This window comes from Mus caroli, unplaced genomic scaffold (assembly GCF_978045245.1).
Source record: "Mus caroli unplaced genomic scaffold, Mus_caroli_1 scaffold_6, whole genome shotgun sequence".
In the NCBI taxonomy this organism is placed as follows: Eukaryota; Metazoa; Chordata; class Mammalia; order Rodentia; family Muridae; genus Mus; species Mus caroli.
The window spans coordinates 50,563,804-50,585,652 of NW_028227261.1; the positions used below are offsets into that span (position 1 = coordinate 50,563,804).

Sequence of the window (21,849 nt, forward strand, 5' to 3'; positions counted from 1 at the left end):
AGGCGTTGGCATCAAGACTTGCTCCAAGGAAAGAATAAAAGGCTTGGAAAAGAGCAGTAAGGGACAGATGGGAGGGTTAGGAGGGAGGAAAGGGCAGTGAGAGATGATTGTAATCTCAAAAATAAAAGAAAGGTGTGTGTGTGTGTGTGTGTGTGTGTGTGTGTGTGTGTGTGTGTGTGTGCTGTACTCCAAAAGAACCAGCAAGGGACTAGGAGTGGTAATGGGGTTTGATCCACAGCTTTGGAGTCTGATTGCTTCTATGCAGAGGTCTGTAACTTTCCTTCTCTGACTTGGCTTGCCTCAGCCACTTTCCAACTGCAGAGATTTGTGCCCTAGAGACCCTCCACCTCTCCATGGACTGTACCCCATGTGATCTCAGACAAGTCTCCCCTTTACATCAGGTGATATGACTATCATTAATATTAAATAATTCGATAATAAAAGCAGCCAACAACTTCATAGTGTAGGCAATACCTTTCCTTTTGATATTCACACCTTCCTTGTATGGAAACTGATACTCTGGGAAGTGAAGGAACTTGCCCAAGGCCACTTAGAAAGACTAGCTTGCCAGCTTAGAACTCTATGGTCTGAAGGTGGCTCTGAGGCTCTCCAAGACCCCTCAAGAATTCCCAGGCACCCAGGAGGCTAGTCAGAGGACACTGGCCTTGATGACCTCTGTGGACAATTAAGTAGCTTCCAGAACAAGCTGAATCCTGTGACCCAAGACTGAGCTCTGTAAGGTGGGCACCATGTGCTATGCACCCCAACTAAGGGATTGAACCGCGGATGGGAAAACATATAACAATTTCTGTACCTCCCCACCCCTCTCTCTGTCTTTCCCCACTCCCTTTTAATAAGAAATTTGATTTCTTGCTTTTGAGAGAAACATTATTTAAATTAAAATGTTAAAAGGTATGAGAATTAGGTTGCAGTTTGTCATTGGTTTTTAACCTACACTTATCTACTCTACCACCATTTGTTAAAAGGCCCTCTCCATTGAGTTGCTTTTCATCTTTGTAAATAACTGTTTCGTGTATTTGCATCCTCCCGTTTCTGTTTCCTCAGTGTCATTCTTCTATACTGTGTCTCTCCTCTAAAGCCACATGATCTTGATCACTGTGGTTCACAGGATTGGAGGCAGGTGCTGGATCCTTCCTGTTTTCTTTCTCAAAATTGTCTGCAGCTATTTTAAGTCCCTCTGCGTTTCCACATGCATCTTAGAATACTCCTGTCTATAGCTACAGAACACCTTGCTGGGATTTTTATAGGAACTGCCTTAAGCCCATGTGCCACTCGGGGAGAACGGATGCATTCTTTTTTTACTGTCAGTTTTAGTCATCGGGTCTTCTGATATCCACAAACACAATCTGTTTCTTCATTCATTTGGATTAGATTTAAGTTTCTTTAATCCAAATTTTATACCCTTTAACATTTAAGTCTTATGTACGCTGTGACAAATTGAAGTCTACGTATTTATCTTCTGGGGAGAAAACTTAAAAGGTATTGTACTTTTTCAAAATCAGCATCCATGTGCACATTGATAGAACATACAAGCACAATTGTGTTTTAGTTCTTGCGGGGGGGTGGGACTGTGGGGGTTGGGGATGGGCATGTAGCTCTGGTAGGTTCTCATAAACTCTTAGGAATTTCTGCAAATTAAGATGCTATCTCTCTTTGCCCTTTTATTTCCTTGTTTGCCTCTTACTGGCTAGAACTCTTAGTTCTACCGAGTAAGTTCAGCAGGTAAGGACATTTTTCTGTTTGAGATTTTAGAAAGAAAGCTGTCACTCTCAACCATCAAGTGGCATGTTCTGCAGGCTTCTCGTAGCTGTCAGTTATCAGCGTGTGTGTGTGTGTGTGTGTGGTGTGGTGTCCTTTCTGAATATACGGTGTGATCTAACTGCTTCAATCAGTCATTATGGTGGGTTTCATTGATTGACTTGTGGATACTGAGCCAGTGTTACATCTTGGAAACCAACTGCAGTCAATTGTGCTTGCTGAATTCTATTATTAATATCCTTAATAGTAATTAAGGGTCTACATAGCCACTCTTAGATAGGACATTGATCTGGGAGTTGCTGTCTGTTTAGTCTTAATATCAGGCTTATGCTAACTTCGTGAGATGAGCCATTAACTGCTTGCCTCTATTTTTCTTGAAGACACTGCAAACTATCAGTGTTAGCACTCCTTGAAGTGTTTGGAAGCTTGACTCGGTGAAATCATCTGAGTGTAGCTGCTCTCTGGGGAACTTGTTTATATGGTATGTGTGTTCACACATGTATGCATGTATCATGTATGCAGATACCCATTCATGATAGGGATGTATATTATATACATGTGGATACCCATGTGTGTTGGGGGTGTGCATGTGTTCTTGGAGGCCAGAGTTTACTTAGTGTTGGGTATCCTTAGCTGCTCTTCATTTGACTTTCTGAGGCAGGATGTCTCACTGAACCCAGAACTCACTGATTCTCCAGGGATCCTCATGCTTGCTTCCCAAATGCTGGGATTATAGGTAGCAGCTACAGCTCCCAGCTTTTACACATGCCCTGGGAATTAAAACTCCAGTCCTCATCCTTGCATGGCAAGCTCTCTACCCATGGAGCCATGACCTCAGCCTCTATTTGAGGGACTCTTTAAGTTCTACGTTCAGATTGTCCTAAGTGTTACAGGTTATCAAATTATTTTGGGTGATTCATGGTAGTCTGTGCTTTAGGAGGGATTGTTTTGCTTTTGTCTAAGTTGCCAAAGTCATGTATGTGCAGTGCTTTAAAATGCTTTCTTATTTCTTGCTGCCCACAGGATCTGTGAGGTGATCCCCCACTTTATTCTCTAGACTTATTTTTTTAAGTCATTATTTCTAGAGATTTGTCAATTCCATTAACCTTTCTAAGGGGGTAAGACATCCACAGAACTCCTCCTGACTGCTGGCCATAGTTCTCCAGTTTTTTAAGCCTTACCTGGTCTATCCTCATCTACTACAAAGATGTCCTTCTACAAAGAGTGTCTTAGCCACCTCCATCCCCTCCCATCTGACCTCCTGCTGTTCCACACAGTTGTTTCCTAGTTGAACTAGGCTTCATTTTCTGAGCCCTTTCTGACTCTTTGGTCATTAGCCCTTGCCTCCTTGATGCCATTACTCCTGAAGTACAACAAAGGACTGACTCTTCAGAAAAGACCGAAGAGGGGCTTAGGTTAGTAATCCCTTCTCTCGGTATCTGAAATAGTGTCCCTCAGAAGGCCCAATTTGGAATCTGTGCCCTGGAGTGAATGAATGATGTCTTTCCCAGCTTTCTATAGTCAACCCACAGCTTCATCCTCTAGCACGAGTAGCCCTGTATGTATGGGACCATCCACTCTAGCATGAGCAGTCCTGTATGTATGGAAACATCTACTCTAGCATGAGTAGCCATATATGTATGGGGTTATCCACTCTAGTCTGAGTAGCCCTGTATGTATGGGACCATCTACTCTAGCATGAGCAGTCCTGTATGTATGGAAACATCTACTCTAGCATGAGCAGCCCTGTATGTATGAGACCATCCACTCTAGCATGAGTAGCCCTGTGTATATGTAAACATCCATATACCTCCCTGCAGCTCAGCTTGTCACAAGGAAGAAGGACCAACAGAGAATCCCTAACCAGGATCTTGGTGAGGCATTTCCAGAATGGTAGGTTTTGGGTAAAGAAGTCTTAGGAGTCCAGAGAAAAAAAGGTATAGGCTCAGATTGAAGCTTCCCCTTGGCTCTGTGAATCTTTAGTCTTGAAGAAAGTCAAGCAATGAGAATTCTGCCTGCATGTAGCCCTAGACTCTCTAGTCAAAGTACAGTGGACAGACCAGGAACATCAGATGAATGGTGAACTTGTTAGAAAAGCAGGCTCCAAGGCCACATACCAGAGCCATGGAACTAGAATCTATATTGTAAGATTTCCTGGGGTCAGTGCAAACATCAGAAAGTACAAAGCTCTGTTCTGTTCCTGTGGCTAGTATTTTACCTCAGAGGAGGAGCCTGGTTTCTCACAGGTGATCTGATTTATCCCAATTCAAACTTTATCAGAGCACAAGGACAACCATCTGACATCTTAGATTTTTAGAACCCTACTGTCATAGGAGGTGCAATGGATTGAATACAAAACAAAAAGCAAACAATGACAAAATCCTACACCTATGGCAGACATCAGTAGCCGATTGCAGGACTTTCATCCCAGGCTTGGATCTAGCTTCCAAATTTTAAGTGTTCAAGGCAGCCGTCACTGATAATAGACTTTGCCCGGTAGAATTTTCTAGTAGCTATTCAACTTCTCACTCCTGGGAAAGGACAGTGAAATGTCAGCATGTCTTCTCTTCATGTTTTATGTCACAAACTTTCTAAGTACATATTCTAGGACAAGAACTTCTTTCCTAGAACCTAAGTCTTCTTGTCAGTACAGCAATAACTAAGCCAGAAGACCTCTTCTGAGGCAAGGAAGATAAACTCTCCTGAGTGAGGTGCAGCTTAGATTTATGGACAGAGCATAGAGTGTCCAGACAGGCTGAGCCTGCTTTACACTACTGCTCTCTCATACAGTACTTGGGTCACCATGTACAGCTCAACCTCTCTGATCTTCAATCTCTTGTCTCTAGCAGTGTATGTGTGTGTGTGTGTGTGGGGGGGGGGATGGGAGCATTCAATCTGCAGACATCTGCACAGAGGACCTAGCAGAGGAATGCAATCCATAGTGCTGGCTCCGTAAGTCCTAGTATTGATTCTAGCACTGATATTTATGGCTTCTTCAGGGAACTGGATGATTCTGTTGGTAGAACAAAGACATTGAAACTTGCAGTAATATTATGAGTCTCTGCCTCTGATTCTTTTCCCCTGAGAGTCTCTCCTTGGCACAAAACCTTCTGAGCATCATGAAAGGCTGGAGGACTTATTTTAGAGTCTAAGAGCTACTAGATAACCCCATTTTCTTAATTATATTGGCCACAAAGCCTAATTATCATCATGTGTCCTTTCCATCTCCATACCTTTAGTACTTTCAAGAAGATCTTATATAGATCTTATAGGAGAGGTGAGGTTTCCATAAGTCAAGTGAGAAACACTGAACAGTGTCTCGAGTTTCCGTCCTACACACATACAAAGGGCAAAGCAGCTAAAATGAAAGGAGGAGGTATATAGAGGAGTCAAGGATTATGGATCCAGATCAGCGCTGATGCCCAACTGGACTGATACACACACACACACACACACACACACACACACATGCGCGCGCGCGCGCATGTGTGTGTGTGTATGTATATATATGAAACTAGATATGGGAGAGAGGAAAAAGGACATAAGATGGCAGAGCCAAATGAATGTGACAATCTTAACATCTCACTGGCTATTGGGAAAATACCATCTTGCCACATTTTTACTCATACAAGTTATAATATTAGTTGGCTTTAGCAGACTTACCTTCAGCACTTTCTTCCTCAGCACACAAGTTAATGGAGTTGCCAGAGTGTCTCAGATATGAAATTGTTGTGTCATAATTATGTGCTTCTTCCAACTCTGCACTGAGAAGAATGGAAGAAAAGGGATGCATTGATACATGTTTCTTGACTCTGATCAGGGAAGCAGGCAGGCTAACTGTAAATCTTCACCTCTCCTCCACTCCTCTAAATCCAATCCCCAAGACTCATATCCAGCTCTGTAGTGGACCACCTGATGCAGCCTCACTATCCTCCTTGTTCCCAACTCCCAGAGGACTAAGCAGATCTTGGTAGAGCATCCTGCTTTCCCCTTCTTCCTGGGAATAACCTCAGATTCACCCCTAGCCCATCCCCAGTCCTAAGAGTCACCTTCCAAAACCCAGTTTACCTAGAAGCCGCAGTGGCCATATCTAGTGGGATATCAAAGAATTTCTTACCAGAGATCACAGCCATCAAACCCTCCTAAGAACTAGAGAGGGCAGCAGAAATGGAGGAACAAAAACCCACCCAACAAAAACATAATCAGATACCAATATCAAGAATTATAATATTCTCAACCCAGATGCCTAGAAGCCAGCAAAAACAAAGCAAAACAACAAAACTATCCAGGACAGTATGCCTCCACTAGAGTCCAGCAACCCTACTACAGTAGGTTTTGAGTGTTGCAAAATATCTGAAAGCCATTAAAATCACCTTTATGGTCTATAGGGGTCCTTAAAGACAAAATTAATAAATTCATTAAAGAAATCCATAGACATACAAACAGCAAAAGGAAGTAAATAGAACAGTTCAAGACCTGAGAGTGGAAATAGAATTTATAGAGAAACCTGGTGGAAATCTGGATATGAAGTTTAGAAACTTGAATAGGGACCTTGGATGGGAGCCTCACAAACACAATCAAGTGATGCAAGAGAGATTCTCAGACACTGAAGACACAATAAAAAAATGGACACCTCAGTCAAAGAACATATTAAATCTAAAAAGATCCTGATACAAAACATCCAGGAAATATAGAACATTGTGAGATAACCAAATCGAAGAATAATAGGAATAGAGGAGGGAGAAGAAACCCAGGTCAAAGGCAAAAAAATGTTTTCATCAAAAATAATAGAAGAAAAATTTTCCTAACGTAAAGGAGATGCCTATCATGCTACAAGAAGCATACAGAACACCAGATAGACAGACCAGAAAAGAAAATCCTCTTACTGCAAAATAATACAAACACTAAAAATACAGAACTAGTAAAGACAACTATGAGCTTCAAGAAAAAAAGGCCAACTAATCATATAAAAGTAGATGTGTTACAATAACACCTAATTTCTCAATGAGACTAAAAGCAAGAAGAGCCTGAGCAGAGACCAGGGCCTCTAAGAGTCCACAGATGCCAACCCAGACTACTATACCCAACAAAACAAACTTTCAATCTCCATAGAAGGAAAAAATAAGACATTCCATGATAAGACCAAATTTAAGTAATATCTATCTACAAATCAGTCCATATGGCAGGTACTAGAAGGAAAATTCCAACCAAAAGAGGTTAACACACCAAGGGGAAAAAAACAAATAATCACAGACCTGCAAATCAAAAGAGGAGAAATTGTCTGTCTGTCTATCTGTCTCTCTCTCCCGCACTTCTATATAACAGGAATACAAAATTGCTCATTGATATTTCTCAACATCAGTGGTCTTAATTCCCCAAAAAGGATGGTAATCCTTGTTGTTCCAATTAAAATTGGAACCATTTTTCAGCTGCATCCAAGAAATACATCTTAACATCAAGGATAGACATCACCTCAGGGTAAGAGGATGGGAAAAGATATTCCAAGTAAATGAACCTACAAAACAAGCTGGTGTAGTTATTTTAATATTTGACAAAATAGACTTCCAACCAAAGTTAATAGGAAGATATAGGGAAGGACAACACATATACTCATCAATGGAAAAATACACCAAGAGGACATTGCAATTCTTAACACAAGAATACCCAAGTTCATAAAGAAACACTACTGCAGCTTAATTTACAAAGTGACTCTTACACACCAATATTGGGAGACTTCTATGCCCTAATTCTTGTCAGTATACAGGATGTCTAGACAAAAGCTACATAGAGAAATGCTGGAGCTAACTGACATAATAAACCAAATAGACCTGACAGATACTTACAAAACATTTCACCCAAACACAAAGGGATACACTTTCTTTTCAGCACTTCATGGATCTTTCTCCAAATCTGACCACATACTCAGATAGAAAGCAAATTTCAACAGATACAAGAAAATTGAACTAACACCCTACATCCTTTGTGACTACCATTGAGTAAAGCTGGATATCAACAAGAAAAACAACAGAAAGCCCCCACACACATGGGAACTGCACAACTCATTATTGAATAAAAAAAAAAGGGTCAAGGTAGAAGTTAAGAAAGAAATTAAAGACTTTCTAGAATCCAATGAAAATGAATGCACAACACACCCAAACTTACTAGATACAATGAAAGAGGTTCTAAGAGTCAAGTTCATAGAACTAAGTGCCAAAAAAAAAAATTATGAAGATCTTATAAGTGTCCTCATCCCTAATCTAGCAAATGAAAATTTAGTTTTCTCCATGGGAATTTCACTGGGTAAACAAACTACTCTTAAGGGCAGGCCTCACATCCCACAGTCAATGGTCAACAGAAAATGAAGTCAACAACATCTTTGGAGGCTCCATATCTCACAATGTCTAATCAGGGCTTTTCCTGTGTCTGTTTTGCTTTGTTTTGTTTTTTGTTGTTGTTGTTTTGGTTTTTTGTTTGTTTTGGTTTGGGGGGTTTGTTCCTTAATTTTATCTTTTTTTTAAAATTTCTATTTTATTTATATTTTTTCTTTTCTCTTTTTAAAATACAGTTTCTCCGTGTATATATTATATTATGGCTTCCAGTTCAATGTTTTTATAGGATCCTGAGTGTGCAAATGAGTGGCTCTCTGTTTCTTGTGCCTTCTCTTTGGCTCTTTTCCTTCTGTTTGTCTGTTTTGTCCTATTCTGATATGTTAGTCTTTGTTTTATCTTCTTATATTATTATCCCTTGGGAACATATCTTCTAAATGAGTCAGAAATGAGGTGAATCTGGATGGGATGAAGGGGAGAAGACCTGAGTGGAGTAGAGGGAGGGGAAAAAAACCTTACCAGGATATACTATGTGAGAAAAAAATTTATTTTCAATAAAAAGAAGTAACACATATCTTTAAACATATTTAAAAGCTCTTTATATGTTTTTCTCAATAGAGAAATAGCACCTGGCTCACCTAGTGATCTACACAGATATGGAAGGCACATGACCTCCCTAAAGTACAGGGATTCACAATGAAATATATAATCACACAAAGTATTGTAGTTCACATGGTAATCAATAAAGTAAAATCCATGGTGCCAAATGTAGTGAGGAAACCCATAAATAAGAAACTCAGATGAGCTAGGAGGTTAATGTCCGAGTCAGGAGGTCAAGCTGAGACACATCTGACTGGGAAGCCAAAACTATGGTACCAGCATAAAATCTACAGTAACAAATACTGCCTGACCTATGACAGCTTCTAGAAAATATTTGTGCACTCTCCCAAGGAAATGAACAAGAAAGCTTTCTCTCTTTGGTTATGGAGCTGAAAGACATGTCCAGAGAGAAACAGAAGCTCAAAACCCAGGACTAAGAACAGGGGTGTGGTCAGAATCCATTCAATCTCTGTTCTTCTGACCCTGAGCCTGGAACTAGAGATGCAGATCCTCCTTGTATGAATTAGAGATTTCAAAAGAAGGCTGCACCAGGACTGAAGGCTGTGCAGATAGTGTTGTGATTGTGGAGAGCTGGGAGGGTATGGGCATAAATTCAAATTTATCTTCCTTGGATATTTATTTTTTTAAATTTTAAAATTATGCTTATCTGTGTTTGTGTGGGAGAGAATACACACGTAACAGCACTTGGATGGCCATCAGAGGACAACTTACAGGATGGAGTTGGTTTTTTCCTATCTTATGGGACTCAGGGATCAAACTCTTCCCATCTGAGGATTCATCTCATCAGCCCTGTGTCAATAGCCATGTGTCACCCACTTCTGTAAGTGATCTGACATCACTTTGACTTATTTGGTACAACTGTTGGAAGCATTGACTGAGCAGATCACTAGCAGCCCCTCCCTAAAGCTAATACTGCTACCACATAGCATCATATAGCAGACACTTCCTTGATTCACTTCAATCAATGGTGCCCCCCTCAATATACTTGGCACATCTATTGATTTGTAGCTTCCTTTTGTTCTGTGTCTATAAAAGTTTCATGTAACTTATTCCTCTGGAAAGAATGCATTTGGGGCAACTTACACCCACATCCCCAGGATGCCCTCTTTCATGGTTGGCTCATAGTAAACTATCTCTTAATTGCTTGGGAGTGAGAGCTGAGTTTGCATTGCATTAAAAAGCAACTCTGGGAGACTGCTTTAGTTAGGGAAGCAGAAAGCCAGCCTGAGTGGGGCCACAGGCCTCTTCCTGTCTGACCAGCACCGGGGTGGCTGGGGCGCGGGGTCAGCTGACACCCGACAGCTACCCACACCACACGCCACAGGATCTTGAGACTTCTGGTGAGTGGAACACAGCTTCTGCTCCAGTCCAATCGTGCGGGACCTGAGACTGCTTTGGTTGGGGAGGCAGAAAACCGGCCTGAGTAGGGCCACAAGCCTCTTCCGGTCTGACCAGCACCGGGGTAGCTAGGGCGCAGGGTCAGCTGACACCCGCCAGCTACCCACAACACCCGCCACAGGATCTTAAGACTTCTGGTGAGTGGAACACAGCGTCTGCTCCAATCTTTAAACAGTGACAACGATAACAACTAACCCCAGAGATTACCAGATGGCGAAAGGTAAACGTAATAATCTTACTAACAGAAACCAAGACCACTCACCATCATCAGAACCCAGCACTCCCACTTTGCCCAGTCCAGGGCACCCCAACACACCGGAGAAGCTAGACCCGGATCTAAAAGCATATCTCATGATGATGGTAGAGGACATCAAGAAGGACTTTAATAACACACTTAAAGAAATACAGGAGAACACTGCTAAACAGGTAGAAGACATTAAAGAGGAAGCACAAAAATCCCTTAAAGAATTGCAGGAGAACACTGCTAAACAGGTAGAAGACATTAAAGAGGAAGCACAAAAATCCCTTAAAGAATTGCAGGAGAAAAAAAAAAAAAGAATTGCAGGAGAACACTGCTAAACAGGTAGAAGACATTAAAGAGGAAGCACAAAAATCCCTTAAAGAATTGCAGGAAAACCAGACCAAACAGGTGATGGAATTGAATAAAACCATCCAAGACCTAAAAAGGGAAGTAGAGACAATGAAGAAAACCCAAATTGAGGCAACGCTGGAAATAGAAACCCTAGGAAAGAAATCTGGAACCATATATGCGAGCATCAGCAACAGAATACAAGAGATGGAAGAGAGAATCTCAGGAGCAGAAGACTACATAGAGAACATCGGCACGACAATCAAAGAAAATACAAAATCCAAAAAGATCCTAACTCAAAACATCCAGGAAATCCAGGACAAAATGAGAAGACCAAACCTACGGATAATAGGAGTAGATGAGAATGAAGATTTTCAACTCAAAGGACCAGCAAATATCTTCAACAAAATTATAGAAGAAAACTTCCCAAACCTAAAGAAAGAGATGCCCATGAACATACAAGAAGCTTACAGAACTCCAAATAGACTGGACCAGAAAAGAAATTCCTTCCGACACATAATAATCAGAACAACAAATGCACTAAATAAAGATAGAATACTAAAAGCAGTAAGGGAAAAAGGTCAAGTAACATATAAAGGCAAGCCTATCAGAATTACACCGGATTTTTCACCAGAGACTATGAAAGCCAGAAGGGCCTGGACAGATGTTATACAGAAACTAAGAGAACACAATTTCCAGCCCAGGCTACTATACCCAGCCAAACTCTCAATTAACATAGATGGAGAAACCAAAGTATTCCACGACAAAACCAAATTCACACATTATCTTTCCACGAATCCAGCCCTTCAAAGGATAATAACAAAAAAAAAAAAAACCAATACAAGGACGGAAACCACGTCCTAGAAAAAGCAAGAAGGTAATCCCTCAACAAACCTAAAAGAAGACAGCCACAAGAACAGAACACCAACTCTAACAACAAAAATAAAAGGAAGCAACAATTACTTCTCCCTAATATCTCTTAATATCAATGGACTCAACTCCCCAATAAAAAGACATAGACTAACAGAATGGCTACAGAAACAGAACCCAACATTTTGCTGCTTACAGGAAACTCATCTCAGAGAAAAAGATAGACACTACCTCAGAATGAAAGGCTGGAAAACAATTTTCCAAGCAAATGGTATGAAGAAACAAGCTGGAGTAGCCATTCTAATATCTGATAAGATTGACTTCCAACCCAAAGTCATCCAAAAAGACAAGGAAGGGCACTTCATACTCATCAAAGGTAAAATCCTCCAAGAGGAACTATCAATTCTATGCGCCAAATACAAGGGCAGCCTCATTCATTAAAGATACTTTAGTAAAGCTCAAAGCACACATTGCACCTCACACAATAATAGTGGGAGACTTCAATACACCACTTTCACCAATGGACAGATCATGGAAACAGAAACTAAACAGGGACACAGTGATACTAACAGAGGTTATGAAACAAATGGATCTGACAGATATCTACAGAACATTTTATCCTAAAATGAAAGGATATACCTTCTTCTCAGCACCTCACGGTACCTTCTCCAAAATTGACCACATAATTGGTCACAAAACAAGCCTCAATATATACAAAAATATTGAAATTGTCCCATGCACCCTATCAGATCACCATGGACTAAGACTGATCTTCAATAACAAAATAAATAATAGAAAGCCAACACACATGTGGAAACTAAACAACACTCTTCACAATGATACCTTGGTCAAGGAAGGAATAAAGAAATTAAGGACTTTCTGGAGTTTAATGAAAATGAAGCCACAACATACCCAAACTTATGGGACATACTGAAAGCATTTCTAAGAGGAAAACTCATAGCTCTGAGTGCCTCCAAAAAGAAACTAGAGAGAGCACACATTAGCAGCTTGACAACACACCTAAAAGCTCTAGAAAGAAAGGAAGCAAATTCACCCAAGAGGAGTAGACGGCAAGAAATAATCAAACTCAGGGGTGAAATCAACCAAGCGGAAACAAGAAGAACAATTCAAAGAATCAACCAATCAAGGAGCTGGTTCTTTGAGAAAATCAACAAGATAGATAAACCCTTAGCCAGATGCACTAGAGGGCATAGGGAAAGTACTCTAATTAACAAAATCAGAAATGAAAAGGGAGACATAACAACAGACCCTGAAGAAATCCAAAACACCATCAGATCATTCTACAAAAGGCTATACTCAACAAAACTGGAGATCCTGGATGAAATGGACAAGTTTCTAGACAGATACCAGGTACCAAAGTTAAATCAAGATCAGGTTAATGATCTAAACAGTCCCATATCCCCTAAAGAAATAGAAGCAGTCATTAATAGTCTCCCAACCAAGAAAAGCCCAGGACCAGATGGGTTTAGTGCAGAGTTCTATCAAACCTTCAAAGAAGAACTAATCCCAGTTCTTCACAAACTATTCCACAAAATTGAATTAGAAGGTACTCTACCCAACTCATTCTATGAAGCCACAATTACTCTGATACCTAAACCACATAAAGACCCAACAAAAATAGAGAACTTCAGACCAATATCCCTTATGAATATTGATGCAAAAATCCTCAATAAAGTTCTCGCTAACCGAATTCAAGAACACATCAAAACAATCATCCGTCCTGACCAAGTAGGATTCATCCCAGGGATGCAAGGATGGTTCAATATACGAAAATCCATCAATGTAATCCATTATATAAACAAACTCAAAGACAAAAACCACATGATCATCTCGTTAGATGCTGAAAAAGCATTTGACAAAATCCAACACCCATTCATGATAAAAGTCTTGGAAAGATCAGGAATTCAAGGCCCATACCTAACCATGATAAAAGCAATCTACAGCAAACCAGTAGCCAACATTAAAGTAAATGGTGAGAAGCTTGAAGCAATCCCACTAAAATCAGGGACTAGACAAGGCTGCCCACTCTCTCCCTACCTATTCAACATTGTACTTGAAGTCCTAGCCAGAGCAATTAGACAACAAAAGGAGATCAAGGGGATACAAATCGGAAAAGAAGAAGTCAAAATATTGCTTTTTGCAGATGATATGATAGTATACATAAGTGACCCTAAAAATTCCACCAGAGAACTCCTAAGCCTGATAAATAGCTTTGGTGAAGTAGCTGGATATAAAATTAACTCAAGCAAGTCAATGGCCTTTCTGTACACAAAGGATAAACAAGCAGTGAAGGAAATTAGGGAAACAACACCCTTCTCAATAGTCACAAACAATATAAAATACCTTGGCGTGACTCTAACTAAGGAAGTGAAAGATCTGTATGACAAGAACTTCAAGTCCCTGAAGAAAGAAATTAAAGAAGATCTCAGAAGATGGAAAGACCTCCCATGCTCATGGATTGGCAGGATCAACATTGTAAAAATGGCTATCTTGCCAAAAGCAATCTACAGATTCAATGCAATCCCCATCAAAATTCCAACTCAATTCTTCAACGAATTGGAAAGGGCAATCTGCAAATTCATCTGGAACAACAAAAAACCTAGGATAGCAAAAACTCTTCTCAAGGATAAAAGAACCTCTGGAGGAATCACCATGCCTGACCTAAAGCTGTACTACAGAGCAATTGTGATAAAAACTCCATGGTACTGGTATAACGACAGACAAGTAGACCAATGGAACAGAATTGAAGACCCTGAGATCAACCCACATACCTATGGTCACTTGATCTTTGACAAGGGAGCAAAAACCATCCAGTGGAAAAAAGACAGCATTTTCAACAAATGGTGCTGGCACAACTGGCGGTTATCATGTAGAAGAATGCGAATTGATCCATTCCTATCTCATTGTACTAAGGTCAAATCTAAGTGGATTAAGGAACTCCACATAAAACCAGAGACACTGAAACTTATAGAGGAGAAAGTAGGGAAAAGCCTCGAAGATATGGGTACAGGGGAAAAATTCCTGAATAGAACAGCAAAAGCTTGTGCTGTAAGATCGAGAATTGATAAATGGGACTTCATAAAGTTGCAAAGCTTCTTCAAGGCAAAAGACACCGTCAATAAGACAAAAAGACCACCAACAGATTGGGAAAGGATCTTTACCTATCCTAAATCAGATAGGGGACTAATATCCAATATATATAAAGAACTCAAGAAGGTGGACTCCAGAAAATCAAATAACCCCGTTAAAAAATGGGGCTCAGAACTGAACAAAGAATTCTCACCTGAGGAATACCGAATGGCAGAGAAGCACCTGAAAAAATGTTCAACATCCTTAATCATCAGGGAAATGCAACTCAAAACCACCCTGAGATTCCACCTCACACCAGTCAGAATGGCTAAGATCAAAAATTCAGGTGACAGCAGATGCTGGCGAGGATGTGGAGAAAGAGGAACACTCCTTCATTGTTGGTGGGATTGCAAGCTGGTACAACCACTCTGGAAATCAGTCTGGCGGTTCCTCAGAAAATTGGACATAATACTACCAGAGGATCCAGCAATACCTCTCCTGGGCATATATCCAGAAGATGTTCCAACCGGTAAGAAGGACACATGCTCCACTATGTTCATAGCAGCCTTATTTATAATAGCCAGAAGCTGGAAAGAACCCAGATGCCCCTCAACAGAGGAATGGATACAGAAAATGTGGTACATTTACACAATGGAGTACTACTCAGCTATTAAAAGGAATGAATTTATGAAATTCCTAGCCAAATGGATGGATCTGGAGGGCATCATCCTGAGTGAGGTAACATATTCACAAAGGAACTCACACAATATGTACTCACTGATAAGTTGATATTAGCCCCAAAACTTAGGATACCCAAGATATAAGATACAATTTGTTAAACGCATGAAACTCAAGAAGAATGAAGACCAAAGTGTGGACACTGTGCCCCTTCTTGGAATTGGGAACAAAACACCCATGGAAAGCTTTACAGAGATAAAGTTTGGAGCTGTGAAGAAAGGATGGACCATCTAAAGACTGCCATATCCAGGGATCCATCCCATAATCAGCTTCCAAACGCTGACACCATTGCATACACTAGCAAGATTTTGCTGAAAGGACCCAGATATAGCTGTCTCTTATGAGACTATGCTGGGGCCTAGCAAACACATAAGTGGATGCTCACAGTCAGCTATTGAATGGATCACAGGGCCCCCAATGGAGGAGCTAGAGAAAGTACCCAAGGAGCTAAAGGGAACTGCAACCCCATACGTGGAACAACATTATGAACTAACCAGTACCCCAGAGCTCTTTTCTCTAGCTGCATTTGTATCAAAAGATGGCCTAGTAGGCCATCACTGGAAAGAGAGGCCCATTGGACTTGCCAACTTTATATGCCCCAGTACAGGGGAATGCCAGGGCCAAGGGGTGGGGGTGGGTGGGTGGGGGACTGGGGGGGGGAGTGTATTGGGGACTTTTTGGATAGCATTGGAAATGTAATTGAGGAAAATACCTAATTAAAAAAAAAAGCAACTCTGGTGTACTTGGATAGAAATATTTTCATGTCCACGGTATCTAAGCTTCAAAAGGTAACAATCCTCACCTAAAACAAGCTTATTGTCAAAACTGAAAGGCACGGAATAATGTGAGCCACTGCAGAACAGTGGAAAGAGGGGAGCAACAGAGACAATAAACTTACTACAATGTGATTTAAGCATTTGAAGAAATTATGTGAATAATAGTAAGTATTAGGGAAAAATAAGAGATTCCCCCCAAAAGAAGACTCTACATACTTAAGGACAAGAGAAAAGAGATAAAGAAATCATAAAGACAATTTTCTGTATGTGTACACGTGTGTTCATGTGTGTATGTTGATACATGTATGCTCTTGAATGTGGAAGCCAGAGTTCAACCTTCTGCATCATTCCTTAGATGGCCGTTTATGATGCTTCCTGAAACAGAGATTTTCACTTGGCTTAGAACAGCTAGGCTGACTGGCAAGAGATTTGCCTGCCTTGAGAGTATAAATGTGTATCACCATGCTTGGCTATTTTATAAGGTTTTAGGGGATTGAATTATTCTCTGTGCTTACAAGGCAAGAACTTGGCTGACGGTGCCATTTCTCTAGCCCATAAATATAATTTCTGAGATTAATAAAGATGTTAATGTGGGGGTAAGATGGCAGGCTAGAAGATGCCTTCATGTGACTTGGTTAAGGATGAGTGGTAGCTTAAGAAAGAACATATCCAGGGATCCACCTCATAATTAGCTTCCAAACGATGACACCATTGCATACACTAGCAAGATTTTGCTGAAAGGACCCTGATATAGCTGTCTCTTATGAGACTAGGCCAGGGCCTAGCAAACACATAAGTGGATGCTCACAGTCAGCTATTGGATGGATCACAGGGCCCCCAATGGAGGAGCTAGAGAAAGTATCCAAGGAGCTAAAGAGATCTGCAACCCTGTAGGTGCAACAACATTATGAACTAACCAGTACCCCGGAGCTCTTGTCTCTAGCTGCATATGTATCAAAAGATGGCCTAGTAGGCCATCACTGGAAAGAGAGGCCCATTGGACATGCAAACTTTATATGCCCCAGTACAGGGGAACGCCAGGGCCAAAAAGTGGGAATGGGTGGGTAGGGGAGTGGGGGGGAGGGTATGGGGGTCTTTTGGGATAGCATTGGAAATGTAATTGAGGAAAATACGTAATAAAAAAAAAGAAAAAAGAAAAAAGAAAGAAAGAACAGACTCTACTTCAAACAGGGGAAGAGTATTGGAAATCCCCAAAGGCAATGAAATGACAAAAGAGTTGAAAAGCAGGACAAAAAGACTGGCAGCTGGCCAAGCAGGAGCCAAGGACAATATGGCTTCCTGGTTAGGGAAAAGGCTGCAGAAGCCCCATTCAATGATAAGGCAGATGGTGCTGGTGCAAGGAGAATGACAGTCTTACCCTGCAGTACAAGCCACAGTTGCCAGATGCCTCAAATCTAGCTGTAGACTCTGGGCAGGCAGCAGTTCCTCTGGAGGTAGGTGAGCAGTAGGGAAGACTGGCATTGCTAGCCTGTGAGAGGAGGAAGCCGGTGGCCGGGTGCCATCTTGAGTGGGAGTCTATTGTTCAGAGCTGAGCTACCTAGTTGAAATGGTGGCTTAGTGGTTAAGAACACTGGGTGTTCTTCCAGAGGACCTGGGTTTCAGCACCCATGTGTCAACTCCAGTTTATATATCCAAGATATATATATCTTGGATGCCTGAAAACAGGGAACAACCACAGCTAGGGAGCCTGCATTTAAGCTGGTGGAGTCACACACACACACACACACACACACACACACACACACATGAGGTGGGGTGAGCGTGTGTTCTGAGCACCATGACCTTGTGACACAATTCCATTTAGAATATCAGCTACCCTAAAGGACTCAATCTGAGGAAACTCAAGAGGGTAGGAGTGGGTGCACAGGTTCAATGCCTACATAGACAGGAAAGAACAAACTCTGGTACCCATGTCTGTGAGGCAAGAACTCTGCCACCTCCTAAGCCCCTACTATCGAGCTGAAGAGAACTTTTCAGAAAATAGAAACAAGGTGAAGATATTAAGACGGGAGTGTTGGGGGGGAGCACCCTCATAGAAGCAGTGGGAAGGGGATGGGATAGGGGGTTTCAGGGGAGGGGGACTGGAAAGGGGATAACATTTGAAATGTAAATAAAGGAAATATCCAATAAAAAGAATATTTTCTTTTTTTGTTTGTTTGATTTTCAAGACAGGATTTCTATGTATAGCTTTGGCTGTCCTAGAACTCATTCTGTAGACCATGCTGGCCTCGAACTCAGAAATCCGCCTGCCTCTGCCTCCTGAGTGCTGGGATTAAAGGTGTGCACCACCATGCTCGGCTAAAAGAATATTTTCTTAATGTGTATTATTTTCACATGAAAAACAATATGATAAAATAGTAAAAGAAAAATTCAAGGAATTCAATTGAAAGACTTACAAAGATTCAGCCCAGCCCTGCTTGTTAATTTCTAGAAAAAATAAATTAATCTGTATTAAAAGTACCTCCAGAACAAAAGAATTTATTCCACAATCACAAGAATGTCTCAACTGTAGAGAATATATCATGCCAATCAATCACAGTTTTAATGGGAAAAAAATCAAATGTTAATAAATGCAAAAAAGCATTTTGTTGGGTTAAATTTTCTTAACTAGATTGATCTCCAGTAAATAAATACCATAGTTAATGACAAAGTGCAAAAAAAAGTGCTAATATCTATATAAATTCTATCAGAAACTTCATCAGTAGAAAAGGGCTAGCTCATGGAAAGCTGGACAGAACCATTAGTCACCACAGAAAAGTCAAGCACACACAAAATTGGGTCTTTAACCTCACAGTGAGCAGGAAAATGGAAAGGAGAGCAATTTAGTTCACGCCCTAGGTCTGCATGAATCCCAGCTTGAGGACGGCACCGTGTTCAGTGGGAAAATGAGAAGTAGTGAATCCCTATATTGTCTGGGAAAGACTTGGCAGCACCAATATGGGAGATAATATGTCAAAATCTTGCAAAGCCGAACTTGTTTAATTGCTATTGATTTGCAAATCTTTGGTAATTATTATTCTTTGGTAAATGAGTGGCTTTGGAAAACTCCCTTGGATCAACCACATATGTGAGATTTTTCAAGCAGCTTAGCTGCTCCCCAGTGAGGAACACATAAGCAAATGGCATGTTCGTTTGATAGGGTACAGCACAGCAGTCCAACTCCACAGACCTGCCAACATCTGCTTAGAAAACCGCTCTTCTAAACACAAGCTGCGGGAGGTAGAGTAACCTGCTTTTTATAAAAACAAAACAAAAACTTGAAGTTCTATTTTTAACAAGCAAGTGAACTTGTCATTCTAATATAGGAAAAGTCTGTCTGGACCCCCCCTAAATCCATAAGAGGTGCTGGCTCTAGAGGTGAGAAGTACAGCTGAGTAGCGAGCCAAAGGAGGCACCCTCATGTCATATGTGGGGAGACTAGAGGGGACATCGCCCCAGGCAATCCTTCCACCTCCACATACAGGAGGGCCTCACATTTTAGGATGCATGCTTCCTTTTCCCATATATGGTATGCTCACTTACATCACAGGAAATGAACAGCTGGACACTTATCTCACTTTCTTTCCTCCATGGAATATAAGCACAGTCTATCCACTCATTTTCCCTCGTCCAACAATTTGAATATTTCATTTTATTGTTTTCTATTGTGTTTTTAGAAATTACACTAATTTTGTGTATGTGCGTGTGAGCGTGTGAGCGTGTGTGTGTGTGTGTGTGTGTGTGTGTGTAGATGCATCTGCATAAGGCTACTTGTGGCGGCTAGAAGACAGTGTCAGATGCCCTGGAACTGGACTTGCAGGCAGTTGTTAGCTGACTAACAAGTGTGCTGTGAGCAGAACTTGAGTCCTCTGGAAGAGCATCAAATGCTCTTGACCTTTGAGCCATCTCTTTTTTCTGGTCTTTATTTGCATATTCTCTACAGTGTTTTTAAAGATACAGGACTAGTTCCAGTTTGCTGAAAAAGAAAACTTATGAATCCTAATAGTTTAGTAACAGTTTTCTTTCATAGTTTCACATCCCCACCCCAAGTAGAAGATTATTGAGAGAAACTTTGCTAAATTAGAAGCTGTGCTGTGTACCTCATGCTCTAATGACTTAATGATCTCATCAGATCCGTGGGAAGTTAGCCTTATTAATAAGAAACAGTTTCAGAGGAATTCAAAGAGGATTTCTTGCATAAGCTTTGTCAGAAATGAGTAAGTATCTGATTTTAGATGATGATAAAGGATTTTAACCAAGTGTTTTTCTAAGAGGAGGAAGAGGAGGAAGAAGAGGAGGAGGAGGAGGAGGGGTGGGAAGCAGCAATGTCTTTCAGGTGAGTTTACAAGAATGATTTTCCTAATGATTACCATTATGAAAGAGACAGTGTGGGTGGTACTTAAACTCCCTTTCTTGCTATCTAAGAATGTGTTACCTTTACAAGACACTGGAGCTATATCTAAGCTCCATCTCAATTTACAACAGTGTGGATCAGTATAGAGAACTTGGGTAAATAAGAGCTCTATGATTCAATTTATTTATCTCCACATTTATGAAGAGTGTGCACAGAATGCTAGAACTGTGGAGAGGCAGCATAGCAGTCAGGCCAGGAGTATGGATGGCTGCAGACAGAAGGAAACTGAACCCCACTCTCTTCAAAGGCCAGTTTGAAAGCACTGCACGAACAGTTTAAGCTTCCATTTTCCACTCTGTAAAATACCAATAACGGAAGCTACTTTAAAGATATAGTGTGGATTTTGAATGAAACATTTTTCCTCTGCATAATGGTGCCACAAAAGCATACTAGTAATATTACATTGGTAACATTATTATATTTTAAAGGATGTTATGAGGTATCTTATAAAGATCCTTTATTACAGATATAGCATTAAATTTCATACTTTACTACGGGCAAACCTCTCATAATTCAAATTCAGCATCATAAAGCTTTAATGTTTCTTAATAATGTCTTCATCATGATCACCATTTCTTCAAGAAGCAACGATACCATCTTACCTGCAACATGAATGTTAAAGACAGCTTAAGAAACTAGAGTTTTTTGAATTTGATTTGGACCCCTGGAGTCTTATCTTCAAAATGAAGCTTTGAGTAGTAAGACCTCTGGCTGAAGCATGGACAAGGGACTTCTTGTTGTTGGTTCTCCTGGCCCATTTACTTCTGAGTCATTAATCTGGGATCCTGGTATGATTCCTGTGTCTTTTAAAGAAGTCTGTCAGTCCCCATACCCAGCTGTACTCTCCATATAAGGGGTTCCCATGGTTTATTCAACAAACTATATGCTTGAACAGTAAACTTATTAATCACAATCATGATTAATATTTCTTGAAGGTTCATCATATGTTAGATATCACCCTTAGATTCATCTTTTGCTGCAAGATTTGTGGAACCATTTATATTCTTTGAACCTTCACTCCTTTATAATGGGGGATTTTGTGTATCACCTGATAGAAAATTAAAATTTCCTTTCTTGATTTTTCTGAAGCCACACATATAATTTAGCAGGTTAAAAAAATGTGACTGAAAGGAAGTTGCAGAAGCTCTAAAGAACTGAAAAGGTTGAAACTTTAATATCAAGAGCCCCACATGTCCTCTTATATTTACTAGGATGGAGCTTCACACCCACTTTCAGTTCCAATAGGAT

At 40.6% G+C, this 21,849-nt stretch overlaps 1 protein-coding gene across 2 annotated transcripts in view; it reads right to left on the reverse strand.

Moving 5' to 3' along the window:
• Fyb2 (FYN binding protein 2) overlaps positions 1–21,849 on the reverse strand; it is a 114,616-nt gene that overhangs the window by 34,375 nt on the left and 58,392 nt on the right. For both annotated transcript variants that reach the window (XR_015047336.1, XM_021159645.2), the window contains exon 5: positions 5,443–5,543. Coding sequence is in view for 1 of the 2 variants with exons in the window: in XM_021159645.2 (XP_021015304.1) it covers positions 5,443–5,543 (101 nt within the window). In the remaining variant the exon portion in view is untranslated. The remainder of the gene's footprint in view (positions 1–5,442; positions 5,544–21,849) is intronic.